The 19,039-nt window shown below is 46.4% G+C and overlaps 1 protein-coding gene across 9 annotated transcripts in view; it reads left to right on the top strand.

The window, feature by feature from the left end:
- The window catches only part of MOV10L1 (Mov10 like RISC complex RNA helicase 1), a 71,908-nt gene that overhangs the window by 41,263 nt on the left and 11,606 nt on the right, over positions 1–19,039 (top strand). For 8 of the 9 annotated variants that reach the window (XM_032138606.2, XM_032138607.2, XM_058431647.1 and 5 more), the window contains 7 exons: positions 3,223–3,281; positions 3,743–3,843; positions 11,361–11,469; positions 12,323–12,501; positions 13,440–13,586; positions 15,077–15,198; positions 18,541–18,640. In XM_032138606.2, coding sequence (XP_031994497.1) covers positions 3,223–3,281; positions 3,743–3,843; positions 11,361–11,469; positions 12,323–12,501; positions 13,440–13,586; positions 15,077–15,198; positions 18,541–18,640 — 817 coding nt within the window. The remainder of the gene's footprint in view (positions 1–3,222; positions 3,282–3,742; positions 3,844–11,360; positions 11,470–12,322; positions 12,502–13,439; positions 13,587–15,076; positions 15,199–18,540; positions 18,641–19,039) is intronic. The other variant, XM_058431648.1, reaches the window with a different exon arrangement.

Genomic DNA, 19,039 nt, shown 5'->3' on the forward strand with positions numbered 1-19,039 from the left:
CGAACATCTTTTCTTCTCTTTTTTTTTTTTTTTTTTTGAGACGGAGTCTCGCTCTGTTGCCCAGGCTGGAGTTCAGTGGCGCGATCTCGGCTCACTGCAAGCTCCGCCTTCCAGGTTCACGCCATTCTCCTGCCTCAGTCTCCCGAGTAGCTGGGGCTACAGGTGCCCACCACCACACCTGGCTAATGTTTTTGGTTGTTTTTTTTTTGTATTTTTGGTAGAGATGGGGTTTCACTGTGTTAGCCAGGATGGTCTCAATCTCCTGACCTCTTGATCCACCCACCTCAGCCTCCCAAAGTGCTGGGATTACAGGTGTGGGCCACCACACCCAGCCGCTGAACATCTTTTTATGTGCTTTTTTGCCATTTGTACAAAATATTTGTTGAAGTCTTTCCTCAAGTCTTTGGGCCCATTTTAAAAAATAGTTTTCTCATGATTGAGTTTGCAGAGGTGTTTGTATAGTTTCAGTACAGTGCTTTATCAGATATGTGTCTGTGCAAATATTTCCTCAGACTACAGCTTGTATTTTCATTGTTTTTATAGTGCCTTTTGAAAAGCAGAAATTGTTAATTTTGGTGAAGTCCAGTTTATGAATGTTTTCTTTCACAGATCTTTTAGTGACGCATCTCAGAAATCTTTAACTAATTTGGATCTCAATGATTTTATCCTGTTTTCTTTTAGAAACTTGGCAGCTTTAACCTGTACATTTAGGATTATGATCTATCTCATTAAGCTTTGCAAATTATATGTGGGGTATGAATGGAAATTGGAGGGTGGAATGAACATCCAGTTGTCCAAGCATTATTTGATGAAAAAACTGCCCTTTCTCCAATGAATTACTATTGTACCTTTGTTAAAAAAAAAAAAAAAATCAGTTGACCAAATATTTGTAGATCTGTTTCTGAAGACTCTCTGTTGTGTTCCATTGGTACACTTGTCTGTCTTGACACCAACATTACAGGGTCTTACTGTCTGTCTTAGTACACTCAGGCTGCATTAGCATAGCACCATAGATGGGGTGGCTTATAAACAACAGAAATATATTTCTCATGCTCTGGAGGTCGGGAAGCCCAAAGTCAAGGCACCAGCAGGTTCAGTGTCCTCGTGAGACTGCTTCCTGGTTCGTAAGCGGCTGTCTTTTCCCTGTGTCCTCACGCAGCAGAAGGGATGAGAGAGCTCTCTGTGCTCTCTCGTGTAAGGGCACTAATTCCATTCATGAGGCTCCACTCTCAACTCCTCATACCCAATAACATCACATTGGGGATGAAGTGTCACCATATGAAGCTGGGGGGAACACAAACATAGTGTATGATATGTGCCTTTATGACAAGTCTGAAAATCAGGTTGTATCAAGCCTCCAACTTTGTTCCTTTTCAAGGTTGTCTGGCTATTCTAGGTCTTTATTCTTACATGGATTTTAGGTCATATCAGTTTCTACAGAAAGCCTGTTGGGATTTTGATTGGGATTACATTGAACCTATAGGTCAGTTTAAGGGAGAATTGGAGAATTGAAATCTTAATAATAATGAGTCCTCCAGCCCTTGAAAATGGTATGTCTCTCCATTTATTTGCATCTGTTTTCATTTCTTTTAGCAATATTTTATACTTTTCAGTGTATAGGTCTTATTTATCTTTTGTCAGACTTATACCTATTTAAAATTTTTAAATGGCTATTATAAACAGTAAATTTAACTTAAATTTCTAATTGCTTGTTTCTAGTATTTATAAAAAGCAATTGATTTTTGTATGTTTACCTTGTATCCTGCAAGTCTCCTAAACTGAATAGCTCCAGTAGCTTTTCATAGAGTCTGTAGGATTTTCTACATATACAATCATTCATTCAAAGAATGACAGTTTTAGGTTGGGTGCAGTGGTTCATGCCTGTAATCCCAGCACTGTGGGAGGCTAAGGCAGGCGGATCACCTGAGGTCAGGAGTTTGAGACCAGTCTGGCCCACATGGAGAAACCCCATCTCTACTAAAAATACAAAAAACCAGCCAGGCCTGGTCGTGGGCACCTGTAATCCCAGCTACTTGGGAGGCTGAGGCAGGAGAATCGCTTGAACCCAGGAGGGGGAGGTTGCACTGAGCCAAGATCACACTACTGCATTCCAGCCTGGGCGACAGAGCAAGGCTCCGTCTAAAAAAAAAAAAAAAAAACCAAAAACAGTTTTACTTCTTCTTCTTCTCTTATTTGGATGCTGTGTATTTGTTTTCCTTGCCTTCCTGCACTGGTTGGAACTTGTATGCCAGTGTGGAATAGAAGTGGTGACAAGTGCTGCACTGGCTTCATCCCTGGTCTTAGGGGAGGGCTGTCAGTCCTGAGCGAGTTAGTACAGCATAGGTGGTAGGTTCCGTAGTGGCCCTCTATCAGGTTGAGGCTGGCTTCGTCCCTGGTCTTACGGGCAGGGCTGTCAGTCCTGAGCGAGTTAGTACAGCATAGGTGGTAGGTTCCGTAGTGGCCCTCTATCAGGTTGAGAAGATAGATTCTTATTTTAGTGAGTTTTTAATGAAGAATGGATATGGGGCCAAGTGTGGTGGCTCACACCTGTAGTCCCAGCACTTTGAGAGGCTGAGGTGGGAGGATCACATGGGCCCAGGAATTTGAGGCTTCAATGAGCTCTGACTGTGCCACTGCACTCCAGCCTAGGCAACAGAGCAGAGTCTCTTTAAAAAAAAAAAGAAAGAAAGAATGGGTGTGGGATTTTGTCCCATGCTTTTTTTTTTTTTTTTTTTTCTTCTTTGGTATTCTCTAGTGGTTTTTACAAAATTTTTTTTAAACAGAGTCTCACTCTGTCACCCAGGCTGGAGTGCAGTTGTGCCATCTCAGCTCACTGCAACCTCTGCCTCCCAGGTTCAAATGATTCTCATGCCTCAGCCTCCTGAGTAGCTGGGATTATAGGTGTGCACCACCACCACGCCCGGCTAATTTTTGTATTTTTAGTAGAGGCAGGGTTTCACCATGTTGGCCAGGCTGGTCTCGAACTCCTGACCTCAGGTGATCCACCCACCTCGGCCTCCCAAAGTGCTGGGATTACATGTGTGAGCCACCACGCGCCCATCCTCTCTAGTGTTTTTCTGTTCTCTATTTCATTGATTGTTGGATTGTTGCTGTGATTTTTTTATATTGACTTAAAGATTGTATCATAAAATTTTCATTACCTTATGCCAGCCTTAATATTTCTGAATGTAAGGTTATTTTATGTGGTTTTCTTTCCTGCAGGACCACAAGCAGACGGTGTCACTTTGCACTTGAACAAGTCATCCACTTAGGTGTAAAAGGTATTATTTTTATAGAATGATAGTGTTACATCTTCACAGAGTATTTTTATAGGCTTCATGTAAAATTTTGTGTAAAATAGTCTCTTCAGTCATGATATTAGAAGTAAAACTGTTATATTCATGTTTTTAATTTTCTATCAAGTGTTAGTGTTTTCTTACTATTTCAACTTAGTGAATAACTAATAATAGCATGCTTAAATAACTGAAAATAAATTTATCTTGCTCGCTTTTCCCTTCATAAATGTAATTCATTTTTGTTTTTACAGATGGGCAAGTAAATGGCTTTGTTGTGAAGAATATGCAGTACTAATAATGCTATAATTTAGAAACAGTATAACAGGCAGGTTAAGAAAGGAAGGGAATAGAACATTAATTACTTTAGGGTCAGCCATAAAAACCTCTATTAATTTTTTTTAGCTTTTTAGTTATACCTATGCTCTTACCATTTTTTGTTTTAAAAGTGTTGTTTCCAGAAGAAGTTATTTTACAGTCTCCACAAGTGACGGGAAATTGGAACCATGCACAAGACACCAAAAGCAATGGACAGTCCACCGGCAAAAAGGTAGTGCTCAGCAACGTGGCTGTCTCTACACAGGGGGTGGCTCAGCGGCGTGGCTGTCTCTACCCAGGGGGTGGCTCAGCGGCGTGGCTGTCTCTACCCAGGGGGTGGCTCAGCGGCGTGGCTGTCTCTACACAGGGGTGGCTCAGCGGCGTGGCTGTCTCTACACGGGTGGCTCAGCGGCGTGGCTGTCTCTACACAGGGGTGGCTCAGCGTGGCTGTCTCTACACAGGGGTGGCTCAGCGATGTGACTGTCTACACAGGGGGTGGGCATTTCCTTCTTGGAGTATTAGCGCTCAGTTGACTGGAGTATTAGAGCAGTGTGGTTCACAAATAACTCAAAATTGCAGTTAAAATAAAGTGAACTAAAATATTCAAAAATAGATTTAGTGTAAAGTTTATATGCAAGGGCTAAGATGGCTATAATATATTAAATAGGGGAAGCAAAGTACAGATGTTTATATGACCTTAGAGTTGGGTTTTTTCTTTTTCTTTTTTCTTTTCTTTCTTTTTTTTTTGAGACAGAGTCTCTCTCTGTCACCCAGGCTGGAGTGCAGTGGCGCAATCTCGGCTCACTGCAACCTCTGCCTCCTGGATTCAAATGATTCTCCTGTCTCAGTCTCCAGAGTAGCTGGGACTACAGGCGTGTGCCACCACACCCAGCTGATTTTTGTAGTTTTAGTAGAGACAGGGTTTCACCATATTGGTCACACTGGTCTCAATCTCCTGATCTTTTGATCCACCCTCCTTGGCCTCCCAAAGTGCTGGAATTACAGGTGTGAGCCACCACACCTGGCCTTAGAGTTTTATTTTTAAATTATATGGTTTATGTGTACACTTAGGTACATTTATGTGATTGTGTATGCATGGAAAATGTCTGGAAGGATACACACCCCGCAGATTGTTAACATTTGCAAACTTTGTGAATGTTGCAAAGATATTTTATAAAAACTTCTAGGCCGGTCGCAGTGGCTCACGCCTATAATCCCAGCACTTTGGGAGGCCAAGGCGGGCAGATCATGAGATCAGGAGTTCAAGACCAGCCTGGCCAAGATGGTGAAACCCCATCTCTACTAAAAATCCAAAAAATTAGTTGGGTGTGATGGTGTACACCTGTAATCCTACTCGGGAGGCTGAGGCACGAGAATCGCTTAAACCCAGGAGGCAAAGATTGCAGTGAGCCAAGACTGAGCCACTACACTCCAGCCTGGGCAACAGGAGCGAAACTCTATCTCAAAAAAAAAAAAAAAAAAAAAAAGCTTCTATAATCCAGTCACTCCATAAATAGTAATATAGTGCCTATTACATGCCAGGTATTGTCCTGGCCTCTCAGTATATTTTTGTGAATACAATAGAAATGGTTTTATTTATCTTCGTATTTCCAGTAACAAGAAAATCATCTATGTCATGGTGGAGCTTACAACTTATTTTGTGCTATTCAAATTTGGTTTTATGAGCATGTTTTCAATGTATAACATGAATTTTTAAATTATATCTAATATTCAAAAATGCTTACCATTTTATAGTTCCTCCCACAAAATGCGAAAATGATAGGTTGAGAATGCCTACACAGTCATGGAAAACATGACAAATGAAGCAGCAGGAGGTTATCCTTGAAAGTCATCTGTGGCGTATTTTATAGTTGATCTCTTTTTTTGTTCTGCAAATAGAAAAGAGTCTTCCTTGGACAGTGCTTTTCTTCTCCGTCATCACCTCATTACTGGTTCATTCTACTGCCTGATTCTCAGGGAGAGTCTGTGGTGCAGATGGTGTGTGAGATCGGGGAGGTGTTACTATTTAGGTGGGCACATTCCTAATTGACTATAGATTTTAAAATGTGAAACATTATCTTCTTATGGATTAACTAGATTGAAAATAAACTCAAGAATATTTCATATGTCAACCAAGTTAGAATTTCAGGGACCAGATTTATCTTCCTTCCTGAAATAATAAAAAATCAGACAAACTATATGGAACAACAATTTCAGACATTAACATCAGCTATCATAGGACAGGGATTCCTGAGAGAGGAAACAAATGAGGTGACCTCATGGTTTTCCCAACTCACAGCCTTCCGAGAGTGTCTAGGCCAGAGAGCACCAAGAGGGAGCCCAGGCGGAGCCCAGTGACCTATCTGAGTACAGAGACAGCATTTGGAAGGGTGGGGAGGACAAGGGGGTTAAAGCTGACGGAGTAGAGTGCTGGGGAGAGGGCAGGGGACAGAGAGCATCTGGGGACCTACAGAGATTCCTTCTTGAGTTTTCAGCTGAGCATTGATCAGTGCATGATGTGAGTAAAATACCCAGGCCTGGAAAAGAACCAGCTGGAAAGAGCAGCAAGAACAATTCTTAAAGTTGACACAGTGCCAGAAATGGCTGTGCCCATAGCCAGAGAAGAAAAACCTCGTAATTCACATGTAGAATCCATGGGAGGGTGTTGTCTCCGGAGTGTAGAAAGTCCAGCCCTTGACTGAAGGCTGCTTCGGCCCAGACTGACAAAGTATGATAGCCTCAAAAGAAGCAAGCTGTTCCCAAATAATTGGATTACATCCCAGAACAAAGTTTAAGAATATTTATAGGAATATAAAATTATCCCGCACCCAGCAAGGTATAAAATGGACACTGACATCTGGTTACAAAATGAAAAAGTGAAAAATGTAACCCGAAAGGAGAAAATTTAGTCAATTGGAACCAACCCCCCAAAAATAACATGGTGGAATTAGCAGACGAGGACATTAAAACAGTTATAAATATGTTCCATGTGTTCAAGAAAGTAGAATACATGAGCAGGTTAAGTGGAGACACGAAAGATATATAAAAGACAATTTCCTAGGAATAAAAAATTCATTGCCTAAAGTGAAAAATATATTGGACAGAATTATCAGCAGACTAGACAATGCAGAAGGAAAAATTAGTGAACTTGAAGACGGAGCAATAGAAACTATCTAAAATGGAACAGAGGCAGAGGCTGCAGTGAGCCGAGATCGCGCCACTGCACTCCAGTGTGGGCAATAGAATACAGCAAGACTCCGTCTCAGAAAAAAATTAGCTGTGTGTGGTGGCATGTGCTTGTAGACCTAGCTACTCAGGAGACTGAGGCAGGAGAATCGCTTGAAACCAGGAGGTGGAGATTGCAGTGAGCCGAGATCGTGCCACTGCACTCCAGCCTGGGTGACAGAGCAAGACTCTTGTCTCAAAAAATATGTATATACACATATATATTTTATATATACATATATACTTACAAATATACATATTTTTATATACACACATATATATTTTATATACACATATTTTTTATATGTATACATATATCTATATATGTATATGACACATGTATGAGACCAAGAGGGTTCATCCCAGGAATGGCTTAACATTCCAAAAATCAATGTGTAATATACCATATTAACAAACTGAAAAGGAAAAACGATATAATCATGGCAGTAGACTTGGAAAAAGCATCTGACAAGATCCAGCATCCATTCCTGATCAAAATTCAGCAAACTAGAAATAAAAGGAAATCTCTTTTACCCACAAAAACCTACTTAGTGATAACTAAATGTTCTTTGCTTGTAAGATCAGGATCCGGGCATGTTTACTCAGCATTTCTGCCCAGCATTGTGCATTGTAGACAGGCAATGAAGCAGAAAGAACAGACATCCACATCCTGTAGAAAGTCTGATGGAGGCCGAGTGTGGTGACTCATGCCGGTAATCCCAACACTTTGGGAGGCTGAGATGGGAAAATCACTGAGAACAGCCTGGGCAACATGCAAGACTCTGTCTCTATTTTTAAAAAGTTTAAAAATTAGCTGGGTGTGGTGGCACACACCTGTAGTCCTAGCTACTCAGGAGGCTGAGGCAGAAGGATCCCTTGAGCCTGGGAGGTCGAGGCTGCAGTGAGCTGGGATTGTACCACTACACTCCAGCCTGAGTGGTAAAGTGAAACTCTGTCTCAAAAAAAAAAGAAAAGAAAAGAAAAGAAAAAATAAAAAAAATCTGATGGAATCTAAAATGAAGCTGTTAGAACTAATAAGTGATTTTGCAAGATACAAGATCAGTGTAGAAAAATAAGTTGTATATATATTTCCAGTAAACACTCAGAAATTGTTTTTTGGTTTTTTGTTTGTTTGTTTTGAGACAGAGTCTTGCTCTGTTGCCCAGGCCAGAGTGCAGTGGCGGATCTCGGCTCACTGCAACCTCCGCCTCCCAGATTCAAGCAGTTCTCCTGCCTTGGCCTCCTGAGTAGCTGGGATTATAGGTGCGTGCCACCACACCCTGCTAATTTTTGTATTTTTAGTGGAGACCAGGTTTCACCATGTTGATCAGGCTGGTCTCGAACTCCTGACCTCATGATCCGCCTGCCTCAGCCTCCCAAAGCGCTGGGATTACAGGCGTGAGCCACCATGCCAGGCCTGAAATTTTTTTTTTTTAAGTAGCACCTAAATGTTTTAAACATTCGGGATACATCTGACAAAAGACGTAAATAAATGGAGAGAGATACTATTTGTATCTCTTGGGTCGGAAGATTCCATATTATCAAGTTGCCTGTTTTACCTAAAATGATCTGTAAATGCAGGACACATGCAAAAACATGAACCTGGATCCATACCTCACAGCATAGACAACAACTAACTTACTCTGTGGTTTATAGCCGTAAATGTAAAGCCTAAAACTATACATCTAGAAAACAGCATAGAAGAACATCTGCACATCCTTTGTTTGGGCAAGGATTTTTTATATGTGACACTAAGAGCATGACTTACAGAGAAATTGATAAATTGGACTTCAGTGACATTAAATATTTTGCCGCTGAAAAGACATTGTTAGACAGTAAGGCACAATGGCATACACTTTTAGTCCCAGTGACCCAGGAGACTGAGGCTGGAGGATCTCTTGAGCCCAGGAGTTCCAGGCTAGCCTGGGCAACATAAAAAAACTCTGTCTCAAAAAAAAAACAAAGAGGCCGGGCGCGGTGGCTCACGCCTGTAATCCCAGCACTTTGGGAGGCCGAGGTGGGTGGATCACGAGGTCGGGAGATCGAGACCATCCTGGCTAACACGGTGAAACCCCGTCTCTACTAAAAAAATACAAATAATTAGCTGGGCGTCGTGGCGGGCGCCTGTAGTCCCAGCTACTCGGGAGGCTGAGGCAGGAGAATGGCGTGAACCCGGGAGACGGAGCTTGCAGTGAGCCAAGATCACGCCACTGCACTCCAGCCTGGGTGACAGAGCGAGACTCCGTCTCAAAAAAAAAAAAAAAAAAGACACTGGTAAGACAATGAAAAGTGACAGACTAGAGAAAATATTTGCAAATCACATCTGATCAAGAACTTGTATTCAGAAAACATATGAAAGTACTCTACAAACTGCCTAAGAACTCAATTTTTTGTAATGGATCAAACACTTGAACACTTTACCAAAGAATACATACAGATGGTAATAAACGCATGAAAGATGTTCAACATCATTAGTTGTTAGGGAAACACAAATTAAACAACAATGAGGTACCACTGAACACCTACTAGAATGGCCAGAAATTGAGTTGGGCCATCTGCGCGTTGGTGAGCACCTGGGGCCGCTGGCACGTACCCTCCGTGGGAATGGAGAGTGGCACACCACTGTGCAAAAGATGTTTGTAAGAAGCTGGACGCACACCTGCCATACAACCCAGCCATTTCTCTCTAGGCGTGTGCCCCAGAGAGATGAAGACATAAGGCCACATGAGGACCCATATACAAAGTTCACAGCAGCTGGGTTTTTAATCACCAAAAACAAAACCACCCAGTGTCCGTGAGCAGGTGAATGGATAAGCAAGTTTTATTGTGTTCGTACAATGGAACATGACTCAGCAATACAAGGAGCAAACTGTTGACACGCAACAACACAGGTGGCTCTCCAGTGAATCACACTGTGTGCATTTATATGAAGTATGAAGTTCGAGAGCACGTGAGCCAACCAGTGCCAGTGGAGGGGCTGCAGCACAAGGCGGCTCTGGAGACTGACGGGTCTATTTGTCATTTCGATTGTGCTGATGGTTTTATGGGTATGTGCACATGTCAGACTTGTCAAGTCACACACTTTAAATACGTGCAACTTATTGTATGTCAGTCACACTCTGCAAAACACAATGGTTGTGGGAGGAGGATATAGGTGTAATCTTCTAGACCATGGGTGTCCAATCTTTTGGCTTCCCTGGGCTATGTTGGAAGAAGAATTGTCTTGGGCCACACATAAAATTCACTAACACTAATGATAGCTGATGAGCTGAAAAAAAAAAATCACAAAAAAATTTCATAGTGTTTTAAAAAGTTTACGAATTTGTGTTGGGTTGCATTCAGAGCTATCCTAGGCTGTATGTAGTCCATGGGCCGCTGGTTGGACAAGCCTGTTTTAGTCTAAAACTTAGCAATGTGTGTAATTTTTTTAATGTGAAACTTTTTTTTTTTTTTTTTTTGAGACAGAGTCATCCTCTGTCCTCCTAACTGCAGTGCAGTGTCGCAATCATGGCTCACTGCAACCTTGACCTCCTGGACTCCAGCAGTCCTCCCACCTCAGCCTCCTGAAGTGCTCAGATTATAGGTGTGAACCACTACCCCTGGCCCCAGAACTTTCGATTTTATAGATTCCAGAATCTATCCTATGAAAGTAATGAAGTTATTTAACAAAGAATTACAGATCGTAATGAAAAAAATTGAAAATCCCACTGGTTCAGGACAAATACCACTTACATTGGAACACACACAAAACCAATTCTTGTGCAGGATCCTTTTTTTTTTTTTTTTTTATGATTTGGAGGGGTCTCTGTCACCCAGGCTGGAGTTGGTTGTGCAATCTCCACTCACTGCAGCCCCGCCTCCTGGGCTCAAGTGATCCTCCCACCTCAGCCTGCCAAGTAGCTGGGACCACAGGTGAGCACCACCATGCCTGGCTAATTTTTTTTTTTTTTTTTTTTTTTGTATTTTTGCTAGAAACAGGGTTTCACCATGTTGCCCAGGCTAATCTTGAACTCCTGGGCTCAAGTGATCCACCTGTCTTGGCCTCCCACAGTGGTGGGATGACAGGTGTGAGCCCCGTACCCGGCCTGGTGCAGGATCTTGCCTGACGTCAACAGGTTCTTTGCACACTCTCCAGGCCCATGAGACCCAGAGCCCTGGGCTGTACCCTTGACTGTCCCCTGCAGGTTCCCCCACTGCCCAGCCTGGAAAGCAGGTAGGATGTACCAAGGGAAGATGATATTAATAAAATAAAATTTAGTCCTGTGCTTTGGTTTCATCACAAATTTTAGTTTATTTCTAAAAGCAAGTTCAAAGAAAAAAGCATAAACCTTTTTAGCAGTTTTTTATCTGATAGTTTGTTTTTTCTTTATTTTTCAAAGAGTCTGACCTGTGATCCATCCAAAGAGCTGTTAAATAAATATAATAAGTAGAACACTAGATGTTGTTGACGTTTGCTCTTTCAACCAAGCCAGTGTAAACACCAAGCTGTTTTTTTAAAACATTTTTCTGCCTGATAATTTCTAGACTAGGAAAACAATGACGGACCAAGCTGAGCGTGGAACAAAGGAGAGGCGTGTTGGTGACAAGGACCTGCCGGCTCTGGCGCCCTTTACTGCAGAGATGAGCGATTGGGGTATGTGCCTGTGAGGGGCAAGGAGAAGAGCAACTGCGAAACTCTCGCCTGGAAAACGGGGACTTTGAGGAGTGGGCTCTCATGCGGAAGGAAGAACAGTCAGGGGGCGTGTGGCCTGTGACAGGCGGCTGCCGTCTCCACCTTGACTGGAGACTTGGTGTTTTAGGTTAGATACTTTAAGAAGACTTTTAGGTTCTGGGTTGTTTTTTCCAGGTACTCTTTGCAGTTGTGGACATTTTTTAATCCAGTCTCTAATATTTGAGTGTGATCTCTAAAGCCACAGAATCAGTTGACAGCCTGTCATTTTCCTCTCAGAAGCTGCATTCGTTCTCCTGACCCTCTTTAACAAAGCACAGACAGGTTGAGTGCAGGGCTCACACCTGTCATCCCAACACTTGGGAAGCTGAGGTGGGCAGATCACATGAGCTCAGGAGTTCGAGACCAACCTGGACAACATGGCGAAACCCTGTCTCTATACAAAAAAAAAAATACAAAAATTAGCCAGGTATGGTGGTGGGTGCCTGTGGTCCCAGCTACCCGGGAGGCTGACGTGGGAGGATCGCTTGAGCTCAGGAGGTGGAGGTTACAGTGAGCTGAGATTGTGCCACTGTACTCCAACCTGGGTGACAGAGCCAGACCCTGTCTCAAAAAAGAAAAAAAAAAAATGCAGACAGATTATTAAAGGGAATGCCCTGTGCGCATCTTACCCATGGTCACACTGGAGCTACTCCCTGTCTGTGACTCTGATTTAGCCCTTGCACAGACGTGCTGACGCCTCACCTAGGTGAGGACGTGTCCACAGCTGTTGAGAGCTGTTTGCATCTAACTGAAACTTTCTCCACTTTGAATACAGCAGATGAAATTCAGACCCCTAAAGCAAGAAAGATGGAGTTTTTCAATCCAGTGCTAAATGAAAATCAGAAGTTAGCAGTTAAAAGGATTCTGAGTGGTGACTGCCGTCCCCTCCCATATATTCTCTTTGGACCTCCTGGGACTGGAAAGACAGTGACAATAATAGAGGCTGTTTTACAGGTAAGGACAGCGGCACTGCGGGTGCTGCGGCTCTGTGCTCTTCACGTGTCGTCCGTGTCTTCAGGAAGTGTGAGTTTAGATTGTAGAATCGGACAGTTGGAAAGAGTTTGAGAAATACCAGTTATTTCATAATGTTAAGTCTGTTTTTGTGGGTATGTAGGGATTTAAAAGCTTATTTCATAGGTTTAGAAGGAAACTCATTTTTAGCCTAGTAAACTATTTTATCTGAATCATGAAATTTTGCCGCAGAAAAGAAGTTACTCTTATAGTAGCTACAGCCACCATTCTGCAGAAGTTTTAGGTATCTTCATTTGTAATTGAAGTTAAGTTTATGAAAATATTGTCTACAGATGCTTCTTGACTTTTGATGGGGTTACAACCCAATAAACCCATCGTAATGGGATTTGGGAAGCCTGTTTCAGGTTCATCAAGGCATGATCCCTTGTAAGATGAGGAGCAGACTGACTGGGGATGGCCTTCACACCATCATAGTCAAAAAAGCGTTAAGTCAAACCACCATAAGCCGAAGACCATCTACATTTAGTGTCATTCAGGATTCAAATTAGCAAACAGGTATTGAGCGCACAATTGTACCACACGCCAGATACGTGCAGATGAATCTAACTCTGTTTCTGCCCTGAAAGGTGGTTTAGAATCTTAGAGAGTGCAGAGAACCTTCCCACCTAACCCACGCCTTGGCAGCAGTGTAATGAGGCAGAGTCGTGGCCCAGGTCTCAGCGTGTTGGGGGCTGGCATCTGAGCCCACGCAGCTGAGTCCCTGCACCCGAATGTGCGTGTTGAGGTTAGACTCCCGGTTTCCACCTTGCGGTGTGGATGTTGAGCCTTGTTCTGTTGTGTGTTGTGTTGAGGTTAGACTCCTGGTTTCCACCTTGCGGTGTGGATGTTGAGCCTTGGTCTCTTGTGCGTCTTTGTTGAAGGTACACTTTGCCTTGCCGGACAGTCGGATTTTAGTCTGTGCGCCCTCCAACAGTGCTGCTGACCTCGTGTGTCTGCGGCTGCACGAGAGCAAGGTGCTACAGCCGGCCGCCATGGTTCGGGTGAACGCCACCTGCAGGTTCGAGGAGGTGAGCCCTTGGTGCAAGCAGTAGGGGGGCATCAGAACCCCTCCCTGGAACGTAGGAAATGCCAAGTGGGCAGGGGAGGGCAAGGGTAGGAGGGTGGGCAGAGAGGCGCCACAGAAAGCTGTGTTTCAGAAATGGCTCTGCCGTGGGCCCTCCCTCACCGCTAAATGGTAGAGCTTGATTGCTGAATATTTCATCACATTCTCACTCTGTGTGAGTTATCAGACCTATTGTGGGCATTCGTAGCGTTGTAAAATTACCACATTCCTCTTTTATTTAATCCCCAAAGGTCTTGTTACTTTTTAAGTAGTTTTGTTAGTTTGGTGTGGTTTTGTTTTTTTTGTTTTTTTTTTTTTTTTGAGACGGAGTCTGACTCTGTCACCCAGGCTGGAGTGCAGTGGCGCGATCTTGGCTCACTGCAAGCTCTGCCTCCCGGGTTCACGCCATCCTCTGGCCTCAGCCTCCCAAGTAGCTGGGACTACAGGCACCCGCCACCATGTCCGGCTAATTTTTTGTATTTTTAGTAGAGATGGGGTTTCACCGTGTTAGCCAGGATGGTCTCGATCTCCTGACCTCGTGATCCACCTGCTTCGGCCTCCCAAAGTGCTAGGATTACAGGCATGAGCCACCGCGCCCAGCCTGCTTTGGTTTTAAGTATCCCTTTAAGTTGCTGGTTTGGTTATAGAGTGAAGTATTGCTTTTATTTTGTTTGTTTGTTTGTTTGTTTGTTTGAGACAGAGTTTTTGCTCTTGTTGCCCAGGCTGGAGTGCAGTGGTTTGACCTCGGCTAACTGCAAGCTCCGCCTCCCGGGTTCAAGCAATTCTCCTGCCTCAGCCTCCCAAGTACCTAGGATTACAGGTGTGCGCCACCACATCCAGCTAATTTTGTATTTTTAGTAGAGACAGGGTTTCACCATGTTGGTCAGGCTGGTCACGAACTCCTGACCTCAAGTGATCCACCCGCCTCTGCCTTCCAAAGTGCTGAGATTACAGGCTTCAGCCACTGTGCCCAGCCTGAAATATTGCATTTAAAAAAGACATTGAAAATGGCTGGGCACGGTGGCATGCGCCGGTAATCCCAGCTACTCGGGAGGCTGAAGCAGGAGAATCGCTTGAACCTGGGAGGCAGAGGTTGCAGTGAGCCGAGATTGCACCATTGCACTCCAGCCTGGGTGACAGAGCAAGAGCAAGACTCCGTCTCTAAATAAACAAACAAACTGAATAGAAAATGTACAAAGTTGTTTTGGGGAAGGATCTACAGGATTATGTGTTATATTTGTGGCTCTAGAGTTGATAAAACATGGACTGAATTGATGAGGAAGTATGAAATATTTTGAGGAAAAAAACCTTAAATCATGACTTAGACGTAACTAAGAAGTGGTACCAGGGCAAGGTTCCCTTTTGGAGTTCTTTTTGCCCTGGTGATTCCGTCCAGTTTATAGAAGTGCTTAATAATTGGAGGAGTAAACTAACTCTACGCCTCCTTGCCCCCAGATAGTTATTGATGCCGTCAAACCGTATTGCAGAGACGGAGAAGACATCTGGAAAGCCTCACGCTTCCGGATAATCATCACCACATGCAGCACCTCAGGGCTGTTTTACCAAATAGGAGTGAGGTGAGCCCTGGGCATGGAGTGCGGCATGGGGCCTCCCAGGGCAGAGGTCGGTGTCCTCTCCTAGCTTCTGTCTGAGGGGTGGATGACCCAGAGACTCAGTGCTCAGGGAGGGAGGCAGGGCTGTGGGCGAGAAAGGCTGGTTGGGGAGGGCCATGCCTGAATGGAGCCGGGGAGGCTGAGAACCCAAGGACTCGAAGGAGCCAGCAGTGGGACGGGCAGGCAGGTGGACTGGCCCATGCAGAGGCCCCGCGGTTGGAGAGCACTGAGGTCTCCCCAAAGGAGACTGTGGAGCCAGAGCCTCGTGAGCAGGAGCAGCCTGAAAGGGGTGGCGAGGGGGAGGCCTGGAGCCTGGGCCTGGTGGGCAGTGGAGGGGCCTTTGGACTGACCTCTGGTGAGCTGGGAAGCCAGTGAAGGGCTTCTGAGCAGGAGAGTGAGTCTCTTGGAGTGGGCGTGGGGAGGCAGGCTGCCTAGGAAACGGCTGGGCTCTGTAAGATTAGACTCTGGGGGCTGTTTGTGCCCCTGGTGCTGGGGGCTCTTCAGGGGAGACAGGCGGGGGAGACGGATTGCGGGGTGCCGGCTGTCATAGGAGGGCCTCCCATGGGGGCTGGGAGGAAGAGCTTCAAGCCCAGGGAGGCTGAGTGAGGACCAAGGCACTCTCAGACCCTAGTGCAGGGGGGTGGGGTCGGGGAGGCAGCAGGCAGCTCCCTCGCAGTGAGTAGAGCCAGACAGTGTCAGGGGCACAGGCTGAGGGTGAGAGAGGGAGAAGCCGGGGCCTCTGAGGGAAGCCCCACCCTCCCTGACAGCCTGGAGACAGGTCACCCTGGACAGTGTCCAGCGTCACGGTGGTCGTGAGGGTGACCACAGGAGGTGGTCCGTCAGCTCCACATGGAGCAAAGGCACAGCCAGCCACGCCTATCACAACATGTCACGAATGGTTTCATCGGCGCATTTAACTCTCTCACATACGTGATGTCCTTTCATCATGAGATTAGTAAAACATGAGACACTTTACATTTTTTTTGGTTCAAGTCTTCAAAATCCACCATGTATTTTACACTTAGAGCGTGTCAGGTTTCAGACTAGCCACTGTGTGGTGCCCGAGAGCCGTGTGTGGCTACTGGATTGGACAGCACGGATCTGAACAAGAGAGGGATTTTTTTTGTTAATGTGTGTTGATGAATCAAAGGTCAGGAGCCGAAGAGCCGGTCCTCACTGGGGTGCAGAGGGCTCTGTGGGGGCAGGGCGGGCACTGCATGGACCCTGCACCCTGGAGCTGACGTTCAGGTAGTGGGAGGAGGTGACCGGCTGGGGCAGGCCACTCTCAGAGACGCTCTGTGCAGAAGCAGGGAGGGTGTTGCAGCTCAGCTGCAGAGGCCCCACAGGGTTAGTTGGCCACTGGGGGCGGCTGGAGCAGGGAGGGGCACTTCAAAGGGCAAAGAAGTAGCAATGTCATCTGGCAAAAGTGACATTATATAACTGCAATTAATACAGAAGTGAAACCTAAATGCGTACATTCTAGGAAAGATACATAATGTTAATTTTTTTCAACAGAAATGGGGACATGAGATGGGGAAATGGCAGTGTGCTGATTTCCACATCTTTCACTGGGAGGGGTTCACGGTGTCACTTGTAAAATCCGTGTCTTGAGAGTTACACATTGAGACCTGAAGTGAAAGGTGTCAGCTGACCGTGAGTGGATGCAGGACATGTTGGGCCCAGCACTGCTGTAAGCAGGAGCCCACCCCTGCACAGGTCTGACCACAGGGTCTCACCCCACAGTGGGACACCTGAGGCTCAGAGGTGGTGGATTTGCCCAGCGTCTGGGGTTGGAGAGGGGAGATCCTGGACTCAGCAGTGAGAAGGATGAACGTGGGCTCGGCAGTGAGAAGGGTGCGGGCCCAAGGTGCGTCCTGTTGAGTGTTGGCGTGGCTCCGGACAGTCTCTCTGCCCCATACCTGCTTCCTCAGGCATCAGGACCTGTTTCTGCCCCAACAGCATTTCCCCACTGAGGCCTCCTGACCACAGAGTAGAAGCTGCTGGGGTGGGCGAGCCAGGGAAGCCAGGGTGCCTGTTCCTCAGCTCATGGCCCCAGGTGGGGCAGCCCCTCTGCGCTCTAGAAATAGATCATGTGCCAAGTGAGCTCCTGCTCTCCACTCAGTCCCACAGCCTTCCCATGGCAAGAGCTCTGCAGCTTCTTCTGACGACTCCTTCCTGCAAAATCCCCAACCCGTCCATCAGCAACGCTGTGGACTGTCTGCCCCTTCACCTCCCTTGTCACACAGAGAAGGAGGAGCCGGACAGGTACCCGCCAGGAGGGCTGCTCTGTAGTTGAGAACCTCACTGAGTTTGCAGCAGGGGCCAGAATTGTGGGGAGCCATTCTAGAGACCCCATTTTCTTTTTTTTTTTTTTTTGTGATGGAGTCTCGCCCTGTCGCCCAAGCTGGAGTGCAGTGGCACATCTCAGCTCACTGCAAGCTCCGCCTCCCAGGTTCACGCCATCCTCCTGCCTCAGCCTCCCAAGTAGCTGGGACTACAGGCGCCCGCTACCACACCTGGCTAATTTTTTTGTATTTTGAGTAGAGACGCGGTTTCACCGTGTTAGCCAGGATGGTCTCCATCTCCTGACCTCGTGATCCACCCATCTCGGCCTCCCAAAGTGCTGGGATTACAGGCGTGAGCCACCGTGCCTGGCCAACCCCATTTTCTTAATGGTACCGCAGATTGGGAAGTGGCTCCCGGGGCCTCAGCCTATTGGCATGCAGGCCGGACGGTGCCCAGCTGAGAGTGGCTCACAAGGATGAGTCAAGAGGAAATGAGTGGATGGCAGGAGAGGCCATCTGTGGCCGCCTGCATGTCCAGGCCTGTTCTCAGCGCTTTACAGAGGCCAATTCAGCTGCTCTCACCTCAGCCGCCTCCTGAGAGACACGTGGGAGGTGGAGGCTCAGAGAGGGGAGGTGAGGACTAGAGCCTGGGTATTTTGATAATCACAGGAGTGAGACGCAGGTAGAGAGCTGGCCAGGAGCCTGTGGCGCTTCTCCTGTGAGCTGCCCCCAGGAGGCGCTCGTGTGTTGCCCGTCGCCCCCACCCCTTCCCTCCACATCTCTAGAAATACAGACACTGCATGCAGAGCACCGGATGCTGATGTGGCTTAGCAGGCATCTCCTGACACCTGTGGCCTGTCCTCCCTCCAGCCGGGTGACACCCAGACCCCCAGCTCCTGCACACCCCTGGGCAATCCTGCTGTGCCCCCGGGGTGCCGAGCGTGGCTTTGCCAGTGTGTCAGAGGCATCAATTGCTAAAACAATTTGGCAGAAATTACCATTTAGAACATCTTTGCTTTAGAGTTGGGCACTTCACTCACGTGTTTGTGGACGAGGCTGGGCAGGCAAGTGAGCCGGAATGCCTCATTCCTCTGGGGCTGATGTCGGACATCAGCGGCCAGGTAAGTCCCGACTACTGTGTGTGCTGCTTCCTCCTCACCCCGTTCTCCTGAGGGGATGGGGGTTGCAGTCCTGCCGGGAACAGTCAGCCGTACAGGGGTCAGCTGGAAGTGCCAAGGACCCCGAGGTGCTGTGGGCCATGGGTCTCTATTGTACTTTATTCCTTTTGGACTGGAAGTGAATGTTTTGACTCATTTACTTGTAAAATGGAGGTAAGAGCCATTCTAGGTATCGGGGATACAGCGGTAAAGTCAGGAATGTGGTCCCTGCTCTGGGTGAGCCAGCCATTCAGTGCCTGGAGGGGCGGACAGGGCCAGTGCTCCTGCATCTGACCCACTTGCCCTTCAGGCTGCCCCGGCCTCCAGCTCTGTGCATCCTCTGTTCTCTGCTCCCACCTGCTT

Source organism: Hylobates moloch, unplaced genomic scaffold (genome assembly GCF_009828535.3).
Source record: "Hylobates moloch isolate HMO894 unplaced genomic scaffold, HMol_V3 SCAFFOLD_19, whole genome shotgun sequence".
Lineage (NCBI taxonomy): Eukaryota > Metazoa > Chordata > Mammalia > Primates > Hylobatidae > Hylobates > Hylobates moloch.